General features: G+C 42.9%; 1 protein-coding gene across 2 annotated transcripts in view; it reads left to right on the forward strand.

The window, feature by feature from the left end:
- The first annotated feature begins 14,833 nt into the window (after positions 1 to 14,833).
- The window catches only part of TSPAN14 (tetraspanin 14), a 35,289-nt gene continuing 24,157 nt past the window's right edge, over positions 14,834 to 25,965 (forward strand). For both annotated transcript variants that reach the window (XM_006876154.1, XM_006876155.1), the window contains exon 1: positions 14,834 to 14,914. In XM_006876154.1, the coding sequence (XP_006876216.1) occupies positions 14,834 to 14,914 (81 nt within the window). The remainder of the gene's footprint in view (positions 14,915 to 25,965) is intronic.

Genomic DNA, 25,965 nt, shown 5'->3' on the forward strand with positions numbered 1-25,965 from the left:
TGAGTCGGAACCAACTCAACAGGATTTAACACAACAGACTTAATTGCATTGGCAAGGAACAAGGTACCAGGAATACAAAGTGAAATCTTTCAACAAACTAATTAAGCACTGGTAGCACTCCTGTTTTCCAAGAAATTGGGAAGACAACTACCTGGCCAACTGACTGGAAGAGATCCATATTTGTACCCATTCCAAAGAGAGGTGACCCAACGGAATGTGGAAATCATTGGACAATATCATTAATTTCACATAGCAAGGAAAATTTTGCTAAAGTTATTACAAAAATGGCTGTAACCATACACTGACAGAGAACTTCCAGAGGTGCACACTGGATTCAGAAGAGGGCATGGAACGAGGGATATCATTGCTGCTGTCAGACAGATCTTGGTTGAAAGCAAGAGAATACCAGAAAGGTGTTTACCTGTGCTTTTGCGTACTGACTATGCAAAGACTTCAGTTGTGTGGATCATGACAGTCTATGGACAACATTGTAGAGAATGAATATTCCAGAACATTTAATTGTGCTCATGTACATAGAACAAGAGGCAGTTGTTTGAACAGAACAAACGAACACCAAATGGTTTAAAATGAGCAAAATTATGCACCAGGGTTGTATCCTTTTGCCATACTTATTCAATCTGGATGCTGAGCAAATAATCCAAGAAGCTGAATTATATGAAGAAGGACATGGCATCAAGATTGGAGGAAGACTCATTAACAGCCTGTAATACGCAGATGATACAAGCTTACTTGCTGAAAGTGAAGAGGACTTAAAATACTTATTGATGAAAATCAAAGACCACAGCATTCAATATGGATTGTACCTCAATGTAAAGAAAACACAAATCTTCACCACTGGACCAATAACAACATCACGATTAGTGGAGAAAGGATAGAAGTTGTCAGAGACCTCATTTTGCTTGGATCAACTATCAACACTCATGGATGCAGCAGTCAAGAAATCAAAATGACATATTGCATTAGGTAGATGGGCTGCACAAGACCTCTTAAAAGTGTTTAAGAGCAAAGATGTCAGTTTCAGGACTAAGATATGTCTCATTCAAGTTTCAGTAATCTCATATGCATGTAGCGAATAAGAAGGAAGGTGGGAAAATTCATGTATTTGAATTATGTTGTTGAAGGAGAATATTAAAAGTACCATGGGCTACCAAATGAACCAACCAATGTGTGTTGGAAAAAGTACAGCTAGAATGCTCCCTGGAAGCCAAGATGGCCAGACTTTGTCTCTCATACTTTAGTGGACATTTTATCCAGAGGGACCAGTCCCTGGAGAAGGATGTCATGTTTGGTAAAGTAGAGGGTCAAGAAAAAGAGGAAACCCCCCAACAAGATGGATTAGCATAGTGGCAGCAGCATTGGACTCAGATGTAGCAAGTATTGTGAGGTTGGCGTAGGACCAAGCAGTGTTTTGTTGGGTTGTGCATAGGGTCGCTATGAGTCAGTACCGAGTCAATGACACCTAACATCAACAGCAGCACAGACTTAATTCTTTGAGTTTTAGGCAAGAAGTCAAGTCCTTAGAACCCCAGGCCCTTTCGAGAGCCTGGGGGGTTCAGAGCCTGGCCAAGGCTGTGCCAGGACCATTGGCCAAGGACCGAATGGGTTTTTGGCTCTGTTGGGGTCTTCTGTAGTGAAGAGTCAAACTTCTGGGCCCCATTTCGGGGTGAGGGAGAAGATAAGCTACTTCTAACTCTGAGGGGTGAGTCAGAGAGAGCTGGGTCAGGAGTCTGAGAGTGAGCTGCCCATTCCTGTCTTGGTGGATGACTGTTTCTTTGTGTGAGATTTCTGTGGGCAGTGAGGCGGCCAACACAGTGCCTGCTCTGGCTTGTCTTATTGAGCTTCGCTCAGACTGAAATCCATTCCTGTCCTTCATTCACCTATCTCCTCTCAGGTTTCTCTCCTTGGGCCATCCTGTCCTTGACCTAGGCCTGAGTGTTACCCAGCACCCAGTGGGCTCTGAGGACTAACCCCTTTCTTGTAGGGATGTTCCAGAGCTAAAGGTGTTTTAGTAGTCCCTGGGTGGCACTAATAGTTATGTACTTAACTACTAGCTCTGGTAGCGTAGTGGTTATGAATTGGGCTGCTAACCTCAAGGTTGGCAGTTCGAAACTACCAGCTGTTCTGTGGGAGAAAGATGAGGCTTTCTGCTCCTGTAAAGATTTGCAGCCTCGGAAACCCTGTTCTGGGTCACTATGAGTCAGAACCGACTCTACAGTACTTAACAACAACAACAACTACTAGCCAGAAAGAAGGGCAGTGGTTTAAATTCAGGCAGAAATGCCGCAGAAGATAGGCATGACCATCTGCTTCCAGAAGGCCACAGCCTTGACACCCCGTGGCCAGTCCTACTCTGCTCCCATGGGGCGGCCAAGAGTTGAAGTGAGTTCCATGACAGCTAACAGTAACAAAGGTGTTTTACCTACTCATTTCCCCCAACAGACCCCATGATTGTGAGTATTGTTGCTGAGTTCTGTGTGGCCATTGTAATGAATTCTCAAACTCAACTGAGTAGACACTGCTATGGGAGGGATTGTTAGAAGCAGAATTAGTAAGGAGTTGTGGAGGCATGTCTGAACTCAGCCTTACAGACTTATGTAGAGTTTGATTCTCCTTCCCCTTAGGAAAATCCAGAGGGGCTCAGATGACGCTCTCCCCACCTCTCACCATTTGTAAAGTTCCTGTAGCAGGACCCTCAGTCCCTTGGATGGCTGCTTTTCCCAAGGATGGGCTTTGTTTGGGTCACGAGGAACAGGAAGGCCAGATGGTTGTGGTCGTTGTGGTTATGTGCCATCGAGTCCGTTCCGACCCATGGCATCCCTGCATGGGGTTTCTGAGGAGCGGCTGGTGAACTTGAACCACCGACCTTGTGGTTCCAGCTGACTGCTGTCCAGTGCATTAACCCACAGCGTCACACCATCTCAGAGAGAGACTGGATAATGAGTAAGGATAACTTGGGAAGCTCCAGTTTGGGATATAGGTGGGTGGTGTTTTCACTGAGCTTAGTTGGGTCCTTAAGACGGAGTGGGCAAGAGGAGTGATGGAGGTGGGGGACCAATTAGGAGACCTTCAAACATTCCAGTTGACGTAATAAAGAACTGAGCAGTGGCTGGTGAGAGGGAGAGAAGAAGTTAAGGATAACTCCTGAGTAGATGAAACAGTGGGAGAGTGGAGGTGTACTTGGGGAACTGTGTGGGATGTCTGTGAGCCCAGTTGGTAAATACACTGTGTTGAGGTATCTGAAGGATGCCAGGTACCTCGGTTACAGTGAGGCCTAGTACACAGGAGTACTGTGCTTTCGGCTTTGGAATAAGGTCTGGATGGAAACTTACTGATCCGGAGTCATTCGTCCACCTCACATTCTTGGTAGGAGGAGTTTCAGAAAGAGAGATCAGAGAAAAACATACAGACATAGTGACATTAGTGTCCATACTGGAAATAGCCCACTGCATGTAAATGTAGGCAGACCTAGACCAGAATTTCACTGTGCTGGGAGAAAAGGAAAATTCCACTGTTGCCAGGATTGCTAATTGCACTCTGCCCTACAAGAGAGGGCTCTAGGGCTCTTGTCTTCTGATTAATAATAGTCAGAAGAGACAGACTTTCCATTTCAGCAAAGGTTTATTATAATAAAAAGTTTGCAAGCAGATGGGGAGGACTTAGTGCAAGGCTTAATGACTGACTCCTTGAACATAGACTTTTACGTGGCGATGAGGCATCGTGTTTATTCAGAGTTTAGGAGGGGATTTCTGAAAAGTTGCCTGTTTATCAGGGTCATGCTAATTGGGTGCATGCACAGCATTTCTTCAAGATGGATTCCAGTGCAGTGCCCTCTGGTGGTTGGTGCTATTAAGTACCGTTGAGTTCGTTCTGACCATAGCCATCCTGTACAGGTTTCTGGGGAGCAGCTGGTGAGCTTGAACCGCCGACCTTGGGATTCAAACTGACTTGCAGTCCAGTGCATTAACCCATAGAACCATTCTGGGGTGTTGTATATGTGTAGTTCTTCAGAACGCTGGCTTTAGCCCCTCCCAGGGGCTGGTGTTCTCTTCTGCCCTCAGGGAAGGGTCGTCTTTCAGGGTGGGTGAAACCAGTTAGCTGATAAAATATTTACAAAAATGTAAAATACAAAATTCTGATGGGTGCTCTGCTTGCAGTTTACAGACTGTAAGGTGGGCAAGGTCTTATGTTTAATGGTTTCACATTGCAAGAGGGCCCCCTAGGCTCCCTGTCTCAGGGAGACCGGAAGAGGTACATTACATGTTGGGACCGGACTGCCTGAGGGCCTTAGCTAGGCCCATCACAGCTGCTTAGGGGGGCATTTCTGGGGGGCTTTGGAGCTACTTCTTAAAAACCATTTACTGCTGAGACTCCACTTAACGGACATACACTGAGCACCTACTGTAATATGTCCCAGGCATGGCCAGGTGCTGGGGACACAATGGAAACCGAGTAAACTCCTGTCCTGACACAAAGTCTCCGCCTCCTTAGTAACTCTTTCCAAGAGTCCCGCTAGGCTCCCTGACTCATTTCCTCCTGAGAGAGTTCGTCTGCATAGTTCTTAGTGGGAACATGGACAAAGGGGGTCTGTTTCTGTAACTTCTTCAAGCTGAGTCAGGTCTTACACCCTGTTTGACTGTAGACAATGCACTAACTAATACTTTAATGTTCAAGTTAAACATTAAACTGGTAGCATAGTGGTTACGAATCGGGCTGCTAATCTCAAGGTCAGCAGTTCAAAACTACCAGCAGTTCTGCAGGAGAAAGATGAGCCTTTCTGCTATCCTAAAGATTTACAGCCTTGGAAACCCTATGCAGGGTTGCTACGAGTCAGAACCAACTACACAGCCACCACCCCACCACTTTAATGTTTTATATGCCTCTGAGACCTCTTGCTTTGCAATAGGCTGGAAACTTTGCATGACTAAAAGCTTAGTTTGAAACTGCTGCAATGTTTAGGATACAAATTTAGCTACTAAACTGAATATGCATGGGCCTGAGATTAATAGCAATGAAGAACCCTTCAAAGGTCTCAAAAAAGGTAGGAACCAGGTCATTGACAGCAAATAGCTCTTGATTTGGTTCCCTGTACTCTGCCTCATTTGGGACCGGGCTGTCTTTCCTGCTGTTGGATGTGTAAGGGCCTAATCTCAACTTCACTTGCATTTTAACGTTAGTGTAACAAGTGTGAGGCAGGGTGCACACACACTCCTGTTCTGCCAGCCAATAGTCTAATGCTATTTGATGGTCCATAACCATGTTGGTTAGGGAATAGGGTAAGTAGGGGCTTGACTGTCTTACGCTGTGTGCTGACTGGTCAGAAACTATGCCCAGCAGGAACAAAATAATTGCTTCCCAGTGTGGGGAGTGAGGGCCTTGGTGTGGTACTGTAAGATAGGCATTGGACCTCAAGGTTAGCGTTTCAGACTCACCAACCACTTCTCGTAAACCTTATACAGGGTCTCTATGAGTTGAGGCTACTTAACAACAATAAGGGGGAGTGGGCTCGAAATAGCAGAGTTAGGCAAGACAGAAACTGCCCAGAATGATTCCTCCTATGGTAAGTTCTCTGATGAGCATTCTTATCTTGGTCTTGTTTAAGCTCACAGGTGTGTTCGCAGGCTGAGTGTCTGTGGGTTTTCTATCAACCCCAATGACTGTACAGTCACAACCAGATAGCAGGCCTGGATTTGGGGTGCTGTGTCTAATAAAAATCCAGTCTCCTTACTTTGCATGTTGAGAGTTAGTGATGGCCTTTGGACTGGGAGCTGAATGGCTCTCCAGGCCAGGTCAGTAGCATTGCCTTTCCCTTTCTGAGGAAAAAGGACATGAGCTATGGTGGGCAGTGCTGAGCTAGCCTCTAGAGGAAGGTCCCTGAGCACCCCACTTTAGGGTCCTTAGGACCCTCTGCCTCCTAACACTGGTCTGGTTCAGTACTCACCAGCTGATGAGGAAACCCATTCGGGGACCTGTAGGGTTTTACCACAAGGTGGTAATCCAAGGGCTCATGGCCAACAATTGCGCCTTTTTTCATTTTATTTTTGGATGTCAGATGCTGTTAAAGACTTCAAAGTCTCTCAGAAATGCCCCCCTGAGTAGCTGTTTCCTTTAAAGTTAAACCTTTAAAAGTTTCCTCAATCAGCCATGAGAGTGGCCTCTGGGTCCCTGCCTCTATCCTGTGTAACTTCTTTCTAATATCTGCTGCAGACTGAGTAATGACATGCACAACCATTTCAAGTTTTCCTTCCTCACAGAAAATCTACCTTTGGAATGTATGCTGCCAAGGAGATGGCCTTGCAGCTGTACAGTGTTTAAAAAATACTAGTGCGTTTTGCTCTTGTACTAACCAAATTCCGAATTGGTTTTCTTTGTGGAGACTGCTGTTTGCTTAGAAGTGAGCGGTGGTGCTGAACATGATTGTCACTCGATCTTTTTAACTGCAGATGACAAAATGTAGCAGGGCCACAATTAGACTATAATAGTAACACCCTTTAAAATTAATCAGTATTAGAAAGTAGCCAAATAAAGGCAGTTACAAACACCTTTACACATAGATCCTCTAAATATAAATGATTAACTTTGTTTTCTAAAAAATTTAGATATACACATGGTAGGTTTGAATCAACATGTTCTGTGTATTAAGCCAGTATGTTCTTAAATATCTGAATTAAACTTTATATGTAAGCTAAGCCTGCCATCTTGTGTGTTGCTAAGTTTAGTGACTAAAATCTCAGATCTAGGATGAATAAAGTTATGACAGTATAGTATGTGCCTGTTGTCCAATATTTGGCCAAAAACACCAACATGAATTTTTAGGCAAACAAAGGGTGGACACCTCTCTCCTTAAATAAAGCCTTTTAGCACCTCTTTATAAACAAAACTATTTTGTGACTTTTCATGAAGTTCTAAATTGTGAGGAATTTGCTTTGTTAAAATAAAACCCTGGTCTTTAAGAAGATTGCACAAGAATAAAATTAATTCTTTACTCTGATGACCAAGAAACATTTGGTTATCTTAACACTGAGAAGCCCAATTCTTTGATTTGTATCTGCTTGCCTTTAAAGTTTTAAAAAATTCTTAAGAATTTACAGATTGAACTTTTAGTTACAAGTGAGCAAAACCCTTTTGCATGCATACGAGGTTATTGAAAATACCATGGCTTGGGTCAGGTGCACCTAGTCTTCAAGCTGACTAAAGTGAGCCTGACCCTAGCCATGACGTTTTCAATAACCTCATATGCATGCGAAAGCTGTACAGTGAATAAGGAAGATCGTAGAAGAATTGATGCATTGGAGTTATGGTGTTGGAGGAGAATATTGAAAGTGCCGTTGGCTGCCAAAAGAACAATACAGATCTGTGTTGGAAGAAGTGCAGCCAGAGTGCTCCAGGATGGCCAAACTTCATCTCTCATACTTCGGACATGTTGTCAGGAGGGATCAGTCGCTGGAGAAGGATGTCATGTTTGGTAAGGTGGAGGGTCAGTGAAAAAGAGGAAGACTCCCAGCGAGATGGATTGGCCAACTGACAGCATCACTGGGCTCAAGTGTGGCAATGATAGAGATGTTGGCCCAGGATCGGACAAGTGTTTTGTTCGGCTGTGCATAAAGTCGCTGTGAGTCTGTACCGCCTCAATGGCACCTAACAGCAACAACAAAAACAAAACCCTTGATTATATCGAGCAAGAATTTTAAACAAACTTTCTACTATTTCTTGCCTTTGCTATAATGAATTCATGTAATCAGTTGTTTGTAATAGTAAGAGTATTTAACCCACAAGTACTTATCTGCCTTTAAACCTAATCAGAGTGAGTGATTACAAGTCAGGTACGAGAAAGTCTTTCTTAGAAAAGAACTGAGATTTCTAAATTGCTCTATGAAACTTTAGTCATGGCTTTTAATTTGTCATAAGAATTTAGACACAGCAAATTGCAGAGCAGTGAAACAGAGATTATTCCTAGTTTAAAACTTAAACTTATAAAATACCATATAAGCATATGGGAACCCAGTTTGCTTTTGTATCAATTAACTCTTTGATATTATTAACCAAATTGATACTGTAGCCATACATTATTAGGGGAAGCTTAGTTTTTTTCTATAGAATTATACATGTTGCACTGCAGTAGTTGGAATCTACCATCGGCTCCACGGGAGAAAGATGAAGCTTTCTACTCATGTAAAAATTGGTTCTGACTCAAAACAACCCTGTACAGGGTTTTGAGGAGCAGTTGGTGGGTTTGAACTTCTAGTCTAGTGATTAGCAGTCCAGTGTTTATTGCATAGTACCACACCAGGAATCCACAATTCTTCATCACATTCTCTTGTTAGCCTTCTTTGTTTGCATTAGTTCTGTTCTAACACTGCTTGTTTCATTACTTAGTTGTGTTACATACCTCTTAATTCTTTACTTTTATTGTACATATTTCCAGTGGTTTGTTGATTTTGTTAATCCTTTCAAAGAACCAACTTCTTGTCTTCTTGATTCTTTCTAATGTTTTTGTTTTCGGTTTCATTTATTTTTGCCATTGCTGTTATTGTTAAGTGCCATTGAGTCATTTCCAACCCATAAATACCCTGTATAGGATTTCTGAGGAGCAGCTGGTGAGCTTGAACTGCCAACCTTGCAGTTCAAACGGCCTTTTAACCCACAGCGCCACACCAGAGATCGAAGACTATTCAGTGGGGAGTCTACCTTACCCTGCACACTTTGAAACAAAAACTCCCTCTTGAAAACTTTAAACGAGCCACTTCATGTCTTTATAGCCCCCCACTCCCCATTTTAGGTTGCCAGTGTCTAAGTTCCCCGTCCCTATCAGCCCTGTATAACTAGGGGATAGGTTGACCCTTGATGTGAAGACTCCTTCCCTTGTCAGTTGGTATTTTGAGCAGCTATATCCATAAGTGTAGGTCAAGCTCATCTAATTGTAGCAGTTTACACTTGCTTCCCGTAACAAATTTCTGTGTCTTCTCTAGTCGACCTTTGATCATCAGGCCATCGAAGCTAGGTCAGATGAGTACTTTCTGCAAGTTTGGGCGTTATTGTGTGTCTTCCCCCACTTTATATCAGCTGGACACTTCACTCTCAGCTCTAGCCCTCCATGGCTGGGTTAATGTCCATGGGCTCGGGAGTTCCCAAGTCTCCCCAAATTTTGGATCAGTCGACTTTTCCTTTTCTCTTTCTCATGGTGAAGTTGACTGGAGTCTATGGACCATGTTCAAAGTCAGTCCATAGCTTCATTACTGACTTTCCTCCACTTCCAATCACCAGTAGACCAACATGGTCACCAGCGAGCTTCCATGCTTGCTTGTGAGTTCCCATTGAGTTTCAGTCTTGGCGGGGTTTGCCCTGAAAAGACTTGATTGCTTGCCTTAATGGCTCCCTAATGAACAGCTTGCTTGTTCTTGTACTAGAGTGTTATTTATTATTTATTTTCCTGCTGCTCTTTTAGGAAGTATCTATTGTTTTTCTAGTCACTCTAGGTTAGTCTGCATGTTCTTTCAAGTGGGAATGTCCTACCTCAGAAAGTTCTGGATGGGACTTAAGATTCCACCCGAGGTCCTATACACTGCAAAGGCTTTGCAAGAAGCCTATTTCACTGGGCATGTTCTAGAACCCATTTCAGATATTCCAATCAGTTACAGGCTGAAGATGGACTTACAAGCTTTCTGTAGTCATGTTTCCCAGTATTCCTTTCAATCCTTCAATCCCACTCATAGTTTACAGTAGTAAGGAAGGGAAACCAATATCTGTAAGACAGTCAAGCATCTTAACATTGTTTCCCGTTTGACCCATTCAGACTGTGCCTCGATTCCTGTATCACAGAGCCCTGTTGTTGCAAGATTGAGCATCATTATTTATCTCTGACCCATATAGCCCATGTAAACCTATCTAAGTGTTTCCCTGGGAAAATCACTCTTAATCCTATTATCTGACACAATGATTTTCATGCCGCTGTATACCTTTGTTACTAAGATCATATGGATCTTTGTTAAAAGCAGAGAATACCAGAAAGATGTTTGTTTGGTTGAATTAACTCTGCAAAGACCTTCAACTGTGTGAATCATAATAAAGCATGGATAACATTGTGAAGAATGGGTATACCAGAACAATAAAGTGTACTTAGGAGTCCTGGTGTGGTATTGTGGGTTAATACACTAGACTGCAAAGTCAGCTTGAATTGCAATGTCGGCAGTTCAAGCTCACTAACCACTCCTCGGATACCCTACACAGGGTAACTATGGGTCGGAACCGAGTCAACGGCATGTAACAACAAATTGTACTATGCAGAACCTGTTAATATAAACCAAGAGGCAGTTGCTCCACTAGAACAAGGGGAAACTGTTATTTTAGGTGCCATAGAGTCAGTTCTGACTCCTATCGACCCATGCACAGCAGAATGAAACACTCCCTTGTCCTATGCCAGCCTCATAATTGTAAAGAAAACAAAAATCATAACTAAATCAATAAAACATCATGGTAAACAGAGAAAAGATCGACGTTATCATGGATTTCATTTTACTTGGATCCACAATCAAAGCCCATGGTTGTAGCAGTCCAGAAATCAAACATTTTGCATTGGACAAGTCTTCTGCAAAAAAAACTATTAAAGTTTTAGAAGCAAGATGCTGCTTTGAGGACTTAAGTGTGCTTGAACCCAAGCTTTTGCATGTTCAAGCATGTGAAAACTGGACAATGAAAACTGGAGAATTATGCATTTGAATTATGTGTTGGCCAAGAATGTGCACTATAGCATAGATTGCCAAAAGAATGAACAAATCTTCCTTGGCCAGATTGCTTTTTACAAGCGAGGATGGGAAGACGGAAGACGTCAAATCTTACTTTGAGCATGTTATCAGCAGGGACCTATCCCTGGAGAAGGGTATTGTATTTGGTAAAGTAGAGGGTCAGTGAAAGAGGAAATCCTTAGTGAGATGTGGCTGCTACAATGGGCTCAAACATAGCAACCATATGAGGAGGATACGGAACCAGGGCAGTGTTTTGTTGGGTGACAGTGAGCCAGAGGGTTTTGCATTGGGTTTTGCATAGGGTGACAGTGAGCCAGAGCTGAGTGGACAGCACCTAACCGTAACCAACAGTCCTAGGGTGGCGCTGTGGGTTAATGAGCTGGACTGCAAAGTCAGTTTGAACCACAAGGTCAGTGGTTCAAGCTCACCAGGTGCTCCTTGGAAACCCTATACAGGGTTGCTGTGGGTGGGTTCTATAAAGAAAAATGTGGCGTCAGGATTAGAGGAAGACTCATTAACAACCTGCGATATGCCGACGATACAACCTTGCTTGCTGAAAGTGAAGAGGACTTAAAACATTTACTTATGAAGATCAAAGAGCACAGCCTTCGGTATGGATTGCATCTCAATGTCAAGAAAACAAAAATCCTCTCCACTGGACCAATAAACAACATTCTTACCAGTGGAGAAAAGATTGAAGTTGTCAAGGACTTACTTCATTCTTCTTGGATCAACTATCAACACTCGCGGAACCAGCAGTCAGGAGATCAGATGACGTATTGCATTGGGCAAATCTGCCCAGGAACTTTTTAAAGTATTGAAGAGCAGAGATGTCAGCTTGAGGACTAAAGTGCACCTGACCCAAGCCATGGTATTTTCAGTAGCCTCATATGGATGTGAATAAGGAAGATCGTAGAACAATTGATGCGTTTGAGTTGTGGTGTTGGAGGAGAATATTGAAAGTGCCATGGACTGCCAAAAGAACCAATAGATCTGTTTTGGAAGAAGTACAGCCGGAGTGCTCCTTAGAGGCCAAGATGTGTAAGCTTCATCTCTCCTACTTTGGACATATTGTCCGGAGGGAACAGTCGCTGGAGAAGGATGTCATGCTGGGTAAGGTGGAGGGTCAGAAAAAAAGGGGAAGACCCCCAACGAGATGGATCAGCCAGGTGACATCATTGATGGACTCAAGTGTGGCAGCAGTAGTGAGGTTGGCCCAGGATTGGACATTGTTTCGTTCTGCTGTACATGGGGTTGCTATGAGTCGGTTCCGACTCGATGGCACCTGACAACAACAACAACATGGGTGGGAACTTACTTGACGGTTCTTAACAACAGCAGCAGCAGAAGCAACATATATGATTTTGCTCTTTAATCATATGCTTACAAATTGTTTCGTAATTTCAAGCCATGCCGTCCACATTTCATGTTGTTTTTGTTAGGTGACATTGAGTTATCTACACATAACTACCCATGTGACCATTAGAAATGCCCAGTGGTTTTTCAGGAGTTCTGGTGTGGCGCTATAGGATAAGCACTGAACTGCTAACCGAATCCCACTAGTCGCTGCCCTGAAAGCCTATACAGGGTCACTGTGATGGCTGCAGCACTCAGCAACAACAGTGGGGTTTTCTAGGCTAAAAGCTTTTTACCAGCAGAACACCAAGCATTTCTTCCTCAGAGCTGCAGGTGTAAAACTTGCCTTTGGCAGCACTTGACTGTTTTTTCCCCCTCTGTTGGCTGATTTTCTTTAGGCAAGTTCATCTTAGTCTTAAGACTATTGAATTAGGACTCCTGGTGTAGCACTATAGAATCAGCCCTGGACTGTGAACCACAGGTTGGCAGTTTAAGGCTCCTTGGAAACCCTGCAATGGGTGGCTGTGAGTCAGAACTGACTTGACGGCACTGTAACAACAGTATTGAATTAAGAGTACAACAATTTTTATGGTTTTAAATGTCTGTACCTGTGTTGTTTTTCAAATGATTTTACCTGAGATACGGCCTGCCAGCAACAGTGGTTTTGTTAAAACACAATGAATTCGTATCTTTGGGTTGCCTTTAATTTTTTCTGCGTGTTATTTGAACATTTTCCCACGTGTTATTTGTATTGCTCTTCCTTTTCTGCATATTTTCATATCCTCTGTCCATTTGTGTAAACCCAAAACTTTTTAAGTATGAATCTTTATATGTTGTAGAATTTACCCTTGTCATAGTTCCTGCAACTGCAGATAACGTACCATTTTACTTTCTGTATTTTAATACTAGTTTTTATTACATGGGAAACGTAAAACTTTTAAATCTGTTTTATGTGGTAATATTTTTGTTTGGGTTAATTTTCCTTCGTGCTTCAGAAGTGAAGGAGAAGACTGGTCTAAAATGCCCTGTTCAGCATGTGCTCACGTATGGGCATGTCCTTGAAATACTTAAAGCCAATTGTTTCTCTTTTAATTCTCCTCAGATTGTTAGCCAGCTGCCTTCACACTTCCCTCTGTTTTGAGAAGTTGCTTTTTCAACAAACATATGCCTCTTATTTACAAAGTAAACGCTTTATTATTAGTAAGTTCTTGAACTTGAGACAGTTTGAAGTCTTGGAAGTAAATTTCTCTGATAAGTTAATTCTCTGATAATTCACAAAGTAGCTTGTGAAGAGTCTTCTCTCCTGGCATGGTAATTTATGAATATTTATCCATCTATATTGTTACTGTTAGCTGCCATTGAGGTGGTGATCCAGGATCGTACCATTTGGCAAATAGAGTTCTAATTGGCTGATCTTTGATAGTAAATTGGCAGGCTCTTCTTCGTAGTCTCTTAGTCTAGCATCTTCCCTGAAACCTGCCCCACATCGTAGTGAAACACAAGTCCCCACTGCCATTGCGTTATGGCTGTGCATGATGTGCCCTGCCCTGAAACTGAACCTTGAACCTGGGACTCCCACACAGAAGATGGACATTCTAGTCCTCCACCCCCACTGCCTTCCACCTGGTTTTAGGGTCCTAAAATTCTTGAGTGTGTGCTTCAAGGTAAATGATATTGGTGCTAACTGAATGTACTGGTTGGTATTACTCAGCCTTCTTTGCCCTTTCCCTCTGTGTATGCAGCCCAGGGCTGAGTTTGGAAAGTTTGCTCAGAAAATGTTACACGGATGAATGTTCTTGTTGTCATGGTGGTTAAGTGCCATTGGGTGGTTTCTGACTCTCAGCGACCCTGTATAGGGTTTCTGAGGAGCACCTGGTGGGTTTGAACCACAGACCTTGTGGTTAGCAGTCCAGCGCTGCTCCTACAGCCGCATCAGGATGAATCAATAGCTTTAATTCTGACTTTGGTTTAATGGCCACAGCTAGATGATGCCTGAGTCTCTTCCTAAATGTGGTCTTCATTCATGTTCATGGCCCCATTACATCAACTGGCTCGCTCAACTTTTCTTGAATGCTATGTAATGGAGTCCTGGTGTGGTGCTGTGGGTTAATGCGCCAGACTGCAAAGCCATTTGAACTACAAGGGCAGCAGTTCAAGCTCACCAGCTGCTTCTCAGAAACCCTATACAGGGTTGCTATGGGTCAGAACCGACTCATGGGCACTTCACAACAACTACAATGTAATGATGACTGGAAAATCGTATGGACTGTGGAGTCTAATACTTGCTTCCATATCTAGGTTCTGTTCTTGTCACTTTGTCCTTAGATAAGTCACATGACCTTTTAGGACGCTAGTTTTTTCAAGTGTGATATGGAGAAATCAATACCCAGTGGGCAGGTTATGAGATAATAAAAGCATTTGGGAAGATTTCAAGCAGAATTTCTGGCTCTCAGAAGATATTCTCCATTCTTTAGTGAATCCCTGCTCTTTCTTTCTTTTAGTTGTTTTGGGAAAGTTGTCTTTGCCTGACTATTGCTGAACTTGTAGCTGGCATTCATAGTCAACCTATGCTTGGACTAAATGGACGCAGATTTCTAGAGTCTGTTGGTGCGCCTCACCTTGGCTCTTTCCTCAAGGAGCAGGCTTTGGGACTATTTTCAGACCGACCCTACATCTCATCACTCCCTTGTTTCTTTGCAGATCCTCCTTTTTAGAAGATGCACTATTACAGATACGCTAATGCTGAGGTCAGCTGCTGGTACAAGTACCTTCTGTTCAGTTACAACATCGTCTTCTGGGTGAGTGACTGTCGTGTTCAGTATATCATAATTGGTTTGTGCTTCTTGCCAGTCCCCACTACGACTCTGGAATAAGGTGGTGGGTAGGGACAGTGTGGCCTCTGCTTTCTAATAACCAGTGACAAGTAAATTATGAAGTAGACCTTTTATAATTAGGTAGTCTGGTGGGGAAGAACAAGGTAGTTGGAAACAGGAAGGGCTACTAACCCAGCCATGAGGGTCCAGGAGGGCTTGAAGCTCTGGCCCAGATGTGTGCCTGTCCAGTCCTACTTCCCCCCACCTGTCCACCCCCAAAAGTCTTAATGAGACATCAGCAGCAGCGTACTTTGTGCACATCTGATTGTGTCCAGGCCCAAGTCTAGGTTAGAGGATAATCAAGGCTCTGCTGTCGTGGTGTTTATTGTCATGTCAGGGTCTGGGGTTGCCAGTAAAACGTGACACACATGTCGACCTTGGATGGAGCAGCGCGCCTCCCTCACAGAGAAGAGACAGCAAAGTCAACTGCAATAGTGGCTGCTGGACCCCTATGGCCAGTGGGTCAGTGCCCATAGCTTATGGCCAGCTGCTATATGATACACACACTTAGGTTAGCAGTTCCTGGGAATCGGGAATTGTGCTCAGGACAATGGTGAAGTGATACACCGATGATAGACCCACCAGCTGTTATGGGATGTGTTTTGGGTCAGGAATCAAGTCATTTAGGACCCTCCAGAGATGGTTGTGAGTTTGACAGAATGATGTGACTTACAACTATAGAAGGATTCTGCAGAAAGAGAGGGTGGAGTTTTGGGGCGGAAGGTAACTTTGAGTTGTTGGTGGCGGTGTTAGTTTCTTGGTTTAGCGATTGCCCTGGAGATGAAGGTCTTGGTGGCCATCAGCAGAGGGGAAGGGGGTGGACCCATGCACTCAATGATGTTATCCATTGAGCAGAGGAGAGGTCTGAAGATTGAGTCCAGGGGTGCTAGAGGTTGAGTTGAAACGAAAGAAGGTTGAGAATGATTGTCTTGAGGTAAAAGGAAAACTGGTAGATTTTGCTGTTGTGGAGCCTAGAAAGAAAGCTTTTCAAGTAGAAAACAGCAGTCCACTCTGTCAGGTGCCACAGAGCAGCACAGATGGACAGATACATGTGGGTGGAGGAGGTAAGGACAGCAAGTTATCATTGGCTTTGACTGTATGGAGGCTTGTTGATGACCTTGACTACAACATGCTTTAGCCGTGATAGAAATCATTGGATCCAGTTGAGGAGCTAATGTGAGGTAAGGAGGCAGAGATGTGGCAAAGACTCTTTCCCTAAAGAAAGGAGCTCTGATGATGATCTTTACCTAACTCAAAAGTGATTCGGGCCCACCCTATACTGCTATCACCTCAACTGATCGACATGTTGCATTATACTAGATTACATCATATATGTAAGATCATTAACTTACATTATGAACTGTAATGTGCCTTCATCAAGGCTAGGTGATTTAACCATGGCATCCCTGAGTGGTGCAAATGATGGAGCACCCAGCTATTAACCAAAAGGTTGGTGGTTCAAGTTCACCCAGCGGTACCTCGGACAGATGGCTTGGTGATCTGCTTCTGAAAAATCCACCACTGAAAACTTAAGGAGCGCAATTCTGCTCTGAAACACATGAGGTTACTTACCATGATTCAGAGTTGGCTCAACTATAACCAGTAACTGTTCCATGGAAAGTAGTGGTGGTGCAGTGGTAGAATTCTCATTTACCACGTGGGAGACCTGCGCCTCACGTCCAGCCAACAGGCTTGCATGTTGGTGCAATGCTGATGTTTCAGCAGAGCTTCCAGATGAAGACAGACTAGAAAGAACGGACTGGCAGTCTACAAAGGGAAGTCAGAAAGTATTGCTACAAAATCGTAGACCCCTTTATTCAACAGAAATATCAAGATGTGAAGTTGGTGTGTGTTGATGTATCCTCCATCAGGGTCTGTACACTTCTGCACGTGGTATTTTCATCTCTTTAACCCATGGAAGTCTGTGCTCTTTAACACAAAGAATTCTGTGTGCTTTGAAACAGCAGTTTTGGTATCCTCCAGAGACTCAAATTGTGTTCCTTGAGGTTTGGGAATAAAAGGAAGTCTAAAGGGACAAGATCAGTACTGTAGGGTGTATGGGGTAAGGTTTTCCAATGAAATTCTCAAGAGGACAACCCTGTTACTCTCAAAAAATAAGTAGATGCATTGTGATGGGCAAAAAAAAAATTTTTGGCCAATTTTCCTGGCCTTTTCCTCACCATTGCAGTTTTCAAGTTTCTTAAAATTTCTTCCTAATAAGTCCCCATGATCATCCCATTCTTACAGAAAATCTCTGAGATTACCCCTGTGGAATCTCAAAAACCAGTAGTCAGAGCCTTCTGAGTTCACCTCTCTGCAGATCTCCTCAGATGCAGCTGTTGTGATAGGGCCTTGTTTTTTTAAAGGCCCCCTAATAAGGTGAACGAGACCCGGCATGGCGCTGTGAGTTAATGTGCCAGACTGCAAAGCCATTTGAATTGCAAGGTTGGCAGTTCAAACTTAGCAGTTGCTCCTCGGAAACCCTACACAGGGTTGTGATAGGTCGGAACTGACTCAATGGCACTTCACAACAACAGCAACAATAAGGTGCAGACAAGGGCATTATTGAGAGAGCTTGTTGACAACTATCCATTGACAGCAGACATGTATAAACCTGTTTGTTTGTTTTTTTAATAAACCTGTGTGTATTGTATATAAATTGGAATCCTAATGGCAATCTTTTTTTTTTTTTCATTTACCCTAGTACCATTTCTGACAATCAGCTGGTGGAAACCCCATGGATTACTATTGTCTGATCCCGTTGTGCGTAGGGTCACCATGAGTTGAGACTAACTGGACTGAATTTAACAAGAACTACTCCATGACATCAGCTAGACGAATATTTGCCCAATTGTAGATTTTCTAAATTGACAGAATATTCGGGACACTTCATGTCTGAATACTTTAAATAATCATGAGAGATTAGCAGTACTCAGAGGCAAACTGACAAGGCTAAGCCTGAAGTCTAGGAGATGAAAATGGCGTTCACTGCACATGATTTTCTTGTCAGTCACTAAGCCAGCGGTTAGCACGGGCATATCATCATGAGCCCTCTATTGCGCCACCCCCACAGCCCGGCAGAGGTGTCCTGGTCAGTGCATGGGTCTTCGTACCTTTAAGTGTCTAACAAAACAGGGTAAGTTCAGACCCTCCCATCTATCTCAGGGATCTGTGGCTCAACAGCGAGAAATTGGCTTTTAAAGCAGGAAGCTAGATGAGGAAAGTATTGACAAGTTACAAAACCAGGAGAAATTACGAAGTAAATGAGATATGAAGGAGAATATGGGCTTCCACTGTTCTGTGTGTGACTGAGACTCCAGCCATCCCTGTGCACCTCAGAGGGGGTGGTCTACAGCCAATGTCACAATGAAAGACCCCTCAGTGCAGGTTGAGCGTAGGCCCATCCTCTGTGAGGTCTCGTGTGAACTGCAGGCAGGCCAGCTTCTACTGGGGAAGCTGGTCCACCTCACACCCAGAGCATCTCAGGAAGGGGAAAGCCTGGACAGCTGTTGGAAGTCACGTTCCTGTTCATTCTGGACGAGAGACATATACTGAAATGCAGCCAGCCCTTCGGACAGTTCTTATGTTCTGCAGGGAAATGAAGCTGAAACTCAACCCATGTAGGGAGGAGGAAAGATACCCACATGCTGGGGCATCCAGATAACAGAGGAGAATCTGGTGGCTGCCTAGGGACACCAGTGGTGAGGCCCTCACAACCGGGTGATCTTGTTTGGAGACATGAACCCTGTGTCCCCCAGGGTCCTTAGTGTGACCTTGTCATTGGGTGGGATCACCAGATGGCTGATACTGCCGTTGTTGAGGGAAAGACGGAGTCACTCTTTGGGAGGAAACTGCTGGGCTCTGCACATAAGGTACCAGATGACGTTAGCGTGGCACATGAAGTTCTCCTAACTGTCCTTCTCCTGCCTGGCATCTGCCCAGTGGGTGTAGTTCTGGAATGCAACCCCAGTCCAGGCCCCATCCTCGTAATACACAGCTTCTGGCTTCAAGTGGGACATGGGCGGGTTGGGCTGGCAGGTGTTTGTGGATGACGTCAGTTTTTTTCTATGGCTCAGGAGTTCAAACCCACCAGCCGTTCCTTGGAAACCCGATCCATGGTCACTATGAGTCAGAACCAACTTGACTACATTTAACAACAGCAACACTGTACATGCTCATTTGTATGTTTGCCTTTCCGTTGTTTGTATTTGTCTTGTTTAAGGCTTGATAAAAGGGTGGTGTTGTTAAGTGCTGTTGAGTCAGTTCCGACCCATAGCGAGCCTGAACAGGGTTTCCAGGCTTTAAATCTTCAAGGGAGCAGAAAGCCTCATCTTTCTCCCGCGGAGCAGCTGGTAGTTTTGGACTGCTGACTTTGCGGTTCACAGCCCAATTCGTAACGACTACGCTACCAGAGCTCCTTGATAAAAGGGTAGCACTGTAGAGTACACACTAGTTCAGACCCACCAGCTGGATGAGGCTTTCTGCTCCCCGAAAGACTTACAGCCTTGGAACCCCTTCACAGAGTCGCTGTGAGTCAGTCAACTCAGTGACAGTTGAGTTGGGTTTTGTTTTTGGTATATTAAAAAAGCAAAAACAGCTCAGAGTTCTTTGCGGCTCCTTCCTTCCGCTGCAGCAGCCATTGAAGAAAAGCAGCCATGGCTGTGTGCTCCTCGATGGCCATTGGCCTCAACAAGGGCCACAGAGTAACCAACAACATGAGCTGCCACCGGCCGTGGGCGTCTCACCAAGCACACCAAGTTCGTGTGGGACATGATCCGGGAGGTGTGTGGCTTTGTGCCTTAGGAGCGCCGGGCCATAGAGCTGCTCAAGGTCTCCAAGGACAAGTGGGCACTCAAGTTCATCAAGAAAAGGGTGGGCACACACACATCGTGCCAAGAGGAAGCGAGAGGAGCTCAGCAACGTCCTGGCTGCCATGAGGAAAGTGGCTGCCAAGAAGGACCGAGCAGGTCCCTGTCTACTGTGCCCTCCTTCCCCCACCCCCAATGAAAACCTTTACAGAAAAAAAAAAAGCAAAACAAATTCCATTTTCACCGAATTGATTCCAGCTAACGGCCATCACAGCAGGAGTCCTGGTGTGGCGCTACAGGAGAATGCACTGGACCGCAAAGTCAGCTTGAACTGCGAGGTTGGCGGTTCAAATCCACTTCCTCAGAACCCCTATGCAGGGTTGCTATGAGTCAGAACCGACTCAACAGCACTTAACAACAACAATAATAGCCATCAACTAATATTCCAACTAATTCAACACAGTAATAGTGTAGTGTTTCTGAGACTGCAAATTTTTACCAAAAAAGTAAGCCTTCTATCTCTCCCAAGGAGCAGCTGGTGAGTTTGAACTGCTGACCTTGCAATTAGCCGTCCAATACTTATCCTGCAGAACCACCAAAAAAGAAAAGAAATAGTACTTACAAGACAGTAAGAAATACTTTCATTCCTTTGTTGTACTGTGTTTGCTGGTGGATTCTTCTGAGATCTCCACCAGTGCTTTTTGTCTGGAACTATTACTTACAAACTTGCACACCTGCTTTCTGGCTTTTGATGCTGTGACTTCATAAGTCATTGGTCTGTTACTATTCCCAACAGGCCATGTTGCACAGGACATGACTGCTGGCATGTCTTGTGATCGGCAAGAAAGAACTGAAAGTGAAGTTACACCCAAATGGTACAAAATGAAAAGGAAAATTGTTATCTTACCAGTTTTAGGAGCCCCAGTGTTGGAATTCCTGGGTTAGCACAAACAGTAAAGTGCTTGAGTACTAGCCAGTAGGTTGGCTGTTCAAACCCACCCAGAGACAGCAAGGGAGACAGACCTAGCAATCTGCTTCTGAAAGGTCACAGCCTTGCCTACCCTAGGGAACCAGTTCTAAGTGCACACGGGGTCACGAGGAGGTAGAATTGACACATTTGTGACTAGCAACAACAAAGGTTTCAGAGAAGGATGTGTCCTTACAAAGGTTGGAGACAATTTCGTCACTAAACCACTGTTTCCCTATAATCTACTCCAGATCTTCAAAAGCATGGTTTAATACTATTAAAATAAATTACTGGAGTCCTGGTGTGGTGCCGTAGGATAAGCACTGAGCTGCTAATGGCTTGAACCCACCAGCTGCTCCTTGGAAACCCTATCCAGGATTGCTGTGAGTTGGAACTGGCTGGACAATACTTAGAAACAACAACAACATAAAACTTACAACATTTCCTTGTGGAATTGTTCTCCTGCCATATGTAACTGATGTAACAATAGCAACACTTTTCCACAAGCAAGTTTGTTTTACAAGGTAGAACAATATCCATCTGTTTCCTAGTCAGTCAGAAAGGAAATGGAAAAGAGATACATTTATGTAACTTTTAGTATCTAAATATTAATGAATTTCTTCAAGAAATTTTCACTTTTGTTGATAATTGTTGCTATCTTGGAAGACAAATTTAGAAACACTATTACAAAACAAACATGTTTTACACAATACTTACTGAATTTGGCATCCTTTTAATGTGCCTAATACCTCGTTTATTAGCATATGTAAAGTAAAATCAAATGTGCCTGCAACAGACATTAAAAAATGAAACTTGCATGGTACATAAACTGAAACTTTCTGTATTGGATAACTACTGATATTTCCAGTATTTTGGACCAGTCTGATCCCTATGAGTTGGAGGTTAAAGATATCCCAACTGTTTGACTTTTCTGACATGTTGTGCCATTCCGTATCCCAGGCATAGAAGCTAGGGCTTACAATATACCACAAAATGGAGAAGTTTGGCTAGAAGGGCCATCATAAAGAGTTAGCTGCCCTGCACTGTGCCACTGGTATTAAACACCAGCAGGGTTACCAATGGTGAATGGGTTTCAGCAGAGCTTCGAGAGTACGACAGACTAGGAAGAAGGGAGAGGTAGACTGGTAGGATAAGCACTGGACTGCTAGCTGCAAGGTTGGTAGTCCAAACCTACCAGCTCCTCCTTGGAAAACCTATGAGTTTGAGTCCGTACCCACTCGACAGCAGCAACAGCCACTGAAAACCTTATGAATACCACTGGAACTTTGTTTAATATAGTGCCGGAAGATGAGTGCCTTCAGGTTGGAGGCCTTAGGAAAGGCCTGCCCCTAGTAGAGTTGACCTTAACGATGTGAATGGAGCAAAGCTTTGGGATCTTTATTTGCTGGTGTGGCACAACTAAAAATGGGAAGAAACAGCTGCATACAACCATTAATAGTTGGAACCTGGAATGTACAAAGTATGAACCGAGGAAAATTGGAAGTGGTCTAAATGAAAGGGAATGCATAAAGACTGCTATAGCCTATGTATTTGTGAGCTGAAGTGGACTGGTATTGGCCATTTTGAATCCAACCATAATATGATTTACTATGCCGGGAACGACAAATTGAAGGGTCTCTATGTTGAAGTACAGTTCAGGCTGTAATAGAATAGTAGCCATAATCCTACAATGAAGACCACTTAATACCATTATTACTCAAATTTACATACCAGTAAACAAACGAAAGCCAGTGATGATGAAATTGAAGGACTAACGTCTTCAGTTTGAAATTCATCAAATATGCAATCAACATGCATTGATAATTACTGGTGATTTTAATGTGAATCAAAGACCAAGGATCAGTAGTGGGACAATAATGACTTTGGTGATAGAAGTGATGCTGGAGATCACATGATAGAATTTTTGTGTTCCTTGAGTCTGTCATGTCTACTCCAGTCAAGCTCAAAAGACTGTTTTTTGCTTGTTTTAACTATCTTCCCCATCACCTAAGTTAGCACGTGTCTGTCTGCTAGCCAGTGAATAACTCTTACTTCCTGTCCACCCTTGGTAACCATCAAAGAATGTTTCTTTTATCATGAAAACCTTTTCTTCACGTATAACAATAGTGATCTCATACAATATGTGTCCTTCTGTGATTGAATAATTCCACTCTGCATAATGTATTATGAGATGGTTCACAGATTCACCATTTTTCTTTTATTGTTTCATAGTATTCCATGTGTGTATGTACCAAAGTTTAACCATTCTCCTGTTGATGAGCGAGTGCCATCTTTTTGTTGTTGTGAATGATGCTTCAGTGAACATGGGTGTGCACATATCTATTCACATGCATCTGTTCGTCATGGCTCTTATTTCTTGAGGATATAGAACAAGTAGAGGGATTACTGGGTAATACGGTATTTCTATTTCCAACTTTTTGAGGCCTCACCATACTGTTTTCCACAGTGGTTGCACCATTTTGCAGTCCCGGCATCAGGATAGGAGGTCTCATTCTCTTCAAACCCTCACCAGCATTGTTGTTTTCTGGGTTTTTTTGAACTTTGCATCTCTCTGGTGTGGCGCTGTGGGTTAATATGCCAGACTGCAGTGTGAACTGCAAGGTTGTTTTAGAAAGTAGTACCTTGTCTGGTGTATCATTGCCAATTTTTTTTCCCCATTCTGTGAGTTCTCTTTTTAATTTTTGATGAAGTCTTTTGATGTACATAAGTGTCTAATTTCAGGAGGTCCCAGTCTTCTAATTTGTCTTTTGCTCTTTGTGTGTTGGTTATATTTGATTGTATATTTAAGCCGTGTCTCAGAGCCCATGTTTGTCCTAGTTTTTCATTGATGATCTTTGTAAAAGTTCTAGGTTTGACATTTAGGTTTTTAATCCATGTTGAGTTTATTTTGTATGTGGTGTGAGATAAGTGTCTTGTTTTACTTTTCCATAAATGAATTTCCAGTTTTGCTAGCACCATTTGTTGAAGAGATAATCTCTTCCCCACTTAATACATTTTGGCTATAGGCTCAACTTTGTAGCTCTTTCTAATCTTTGGAGATGTTGGGTTAAGGTGTTGATTTTGTTTCTTCTTTTTCGATATGTGTGATTATTGCTATATATTGTCATCTGAGCACTGCTTTTGCCATGCCCCAAAGGTTTTGGTATGTTATGTTTTCCTTCTTGTTTGATCAAGCAATTTACTCCACTCAATTATATTATCCAGTAGCTTTTAAGCACAGTGGTAGTCAATTTTCATGCATTTGATATATTTTGTCCTTGATCTTCTATTATTGATGTCTAACTTAAAAGTCTTTTGATCTGAGAAAATGCTTTGTAGGATTTTGATGCTTTCAATTTATTGAGGTTTCCTTTTTGGCCTACTCTTTAGTGTGTTCTGGAAAATGTTCCATTTGCACTGGAAGTTAATGTGTATTGTGCTGTTGTTGGGTTAAGTGCTCTGTATCTGTCTCTGAGGTCAGGTTGTTAGATTGTTTTCTTTAGTTCCTCTGTGTCTTTGCAGAGACTCTTTCTAGTTCTGCCCTCCTTCAAAAGTGATGTATTAAAATCTATTTTTATTGTATTGTCTATTTCATTCTTCAGTTCTATTAGAGCTTGATTCATGTATTTTTGAGGCTCTTTCATTGTGAACATAGCTGTTTAGTATGGTTATGTTCTCTTGTTCGATTGACCCTTTAATCTTGATTTAATGTCCTTCTTTGTCTCTTCTGCTGATGTTTGTCTTACAGTGTATTTTATTAGAGATTAATATTGCCAGTCTTATACATTCTTGGTTATCATTAGTTTGATATTTTTTGCCAACGTTTGATTTTCAGTATGTTTTTGCCTTTATGTGTGTCCCTTGTAGACAGCATATTATAGGATCCCGTTTTCTTATCCATTTTGCTACTCTTTGTCTCTTGGCCAGTACATGTAATGCATTTACATTCAGTGTAATTACTCATACCTGTGATAGTTAAAGTTTTGTGTCAAGTTGACTGGGCTAGGATTCCCAGTGTCTTGGTAGTTGAGATGTGGTTGTTTCCATGGTGGGATGTAACACACTGTAGTTAACTCTATGATGTTTGGCTACGAGAAGGCATAGTTAACTCTGGGATGATTGACCATATGAGCAGCCAATTGAAAGGGTGTTTCCTTGGCTGTGTGACCAGTTTCTAATATAATGGACACTCAGGCAAAGCTTGCTTTCTTTTATACTGGGTCTGGACCTTGCATCTGGGTCATCCTCCAACCTCTGCTTTTTTGGGCATGAGCCAGTGGCCTGCTCTATTGTTTGTCTACCTGCCTGCCGATCTTGGTTCATCTGACCCAGACTTGGGACTCATGTCTGCCTCTCTTCCTGCTGGATATGCTTGCCTACCTGCCAGACCTTCCTGGTGATCTTGGTTCATCTGACTTGACTCTCTAACCTCTATAATTAAGAGCCATTTCCTTGGCATACGCTTCTCTCTTTCTAGAAACATATAGAGATATTCATATATATATATTCCTGTTAAGTGCCATTAAGTCGGTTCCTCATAGCCACTCTGTATAAGGTTTCTAAGGAGTGGCTGGTGAGTTTGAACTGCCAACCATGTGGTTCAAACAGATCTTGTGGTTCATAGCTTTATCATATTTATATGTAAAATGTCTCTGGTTTTGCTTCTCTAGAAAGTCTATTCTAAGACAGTAAGTGTGAATTAATTGCTGTCATTTTTTTATTTAACTTTTTTTTGTGAATTAAGTGATGATTTACAGAGCAGATCATCAGTGTGCATTTGACAAATCATGCACTTCTTTCATTACAGCGATTGTAATCCCTTCCATGCACCATCTGTTAACCACATGTCATTCCCTTTAGCTCTTGCATTCGTCCCTGTGTCTTATGGTACCTTCTTTTCTCTGCCAATCTCTCTCTTATATGAAAGCATATTTTGTTGTTGTTAGGTGCCATCGAGTAGGTACTGACTTATAGCGACCCTGTCATATAGAAGACAGTATATTGAAGGGTCCTGTTTCGTTATTCATTCTATCACTCTCTAACTGGTGCATTTAATCCATTGGCATTCAGTGTAATTATCAATAGGTGTGAATTGATTGCTGTCATTATTGCTGTGTTATTTTTGTGTATGTGTGGTGTTGCTGGCTTGTTTGTTGCATATAATTTTATGAGCTGAGTTCATTTTGTTTGTAGGGTTTCTT

This window comes from Chrysochloris asiatica, unplaced genomic scaffold, assembly GCF_000296735.1.
Source record: "Chrysochloris asiatica unplaced genomic scaffold, ChrAsi1.0 scaffold00357, whole genome shotgun sequence".
Taxonomy (NCBI): Eukaryota; Metazoa; Chordata; class Mammalia; order Afrosoricida; family Chrysochloridae; genus Chrysochloris; species Chrysochloris asiatica.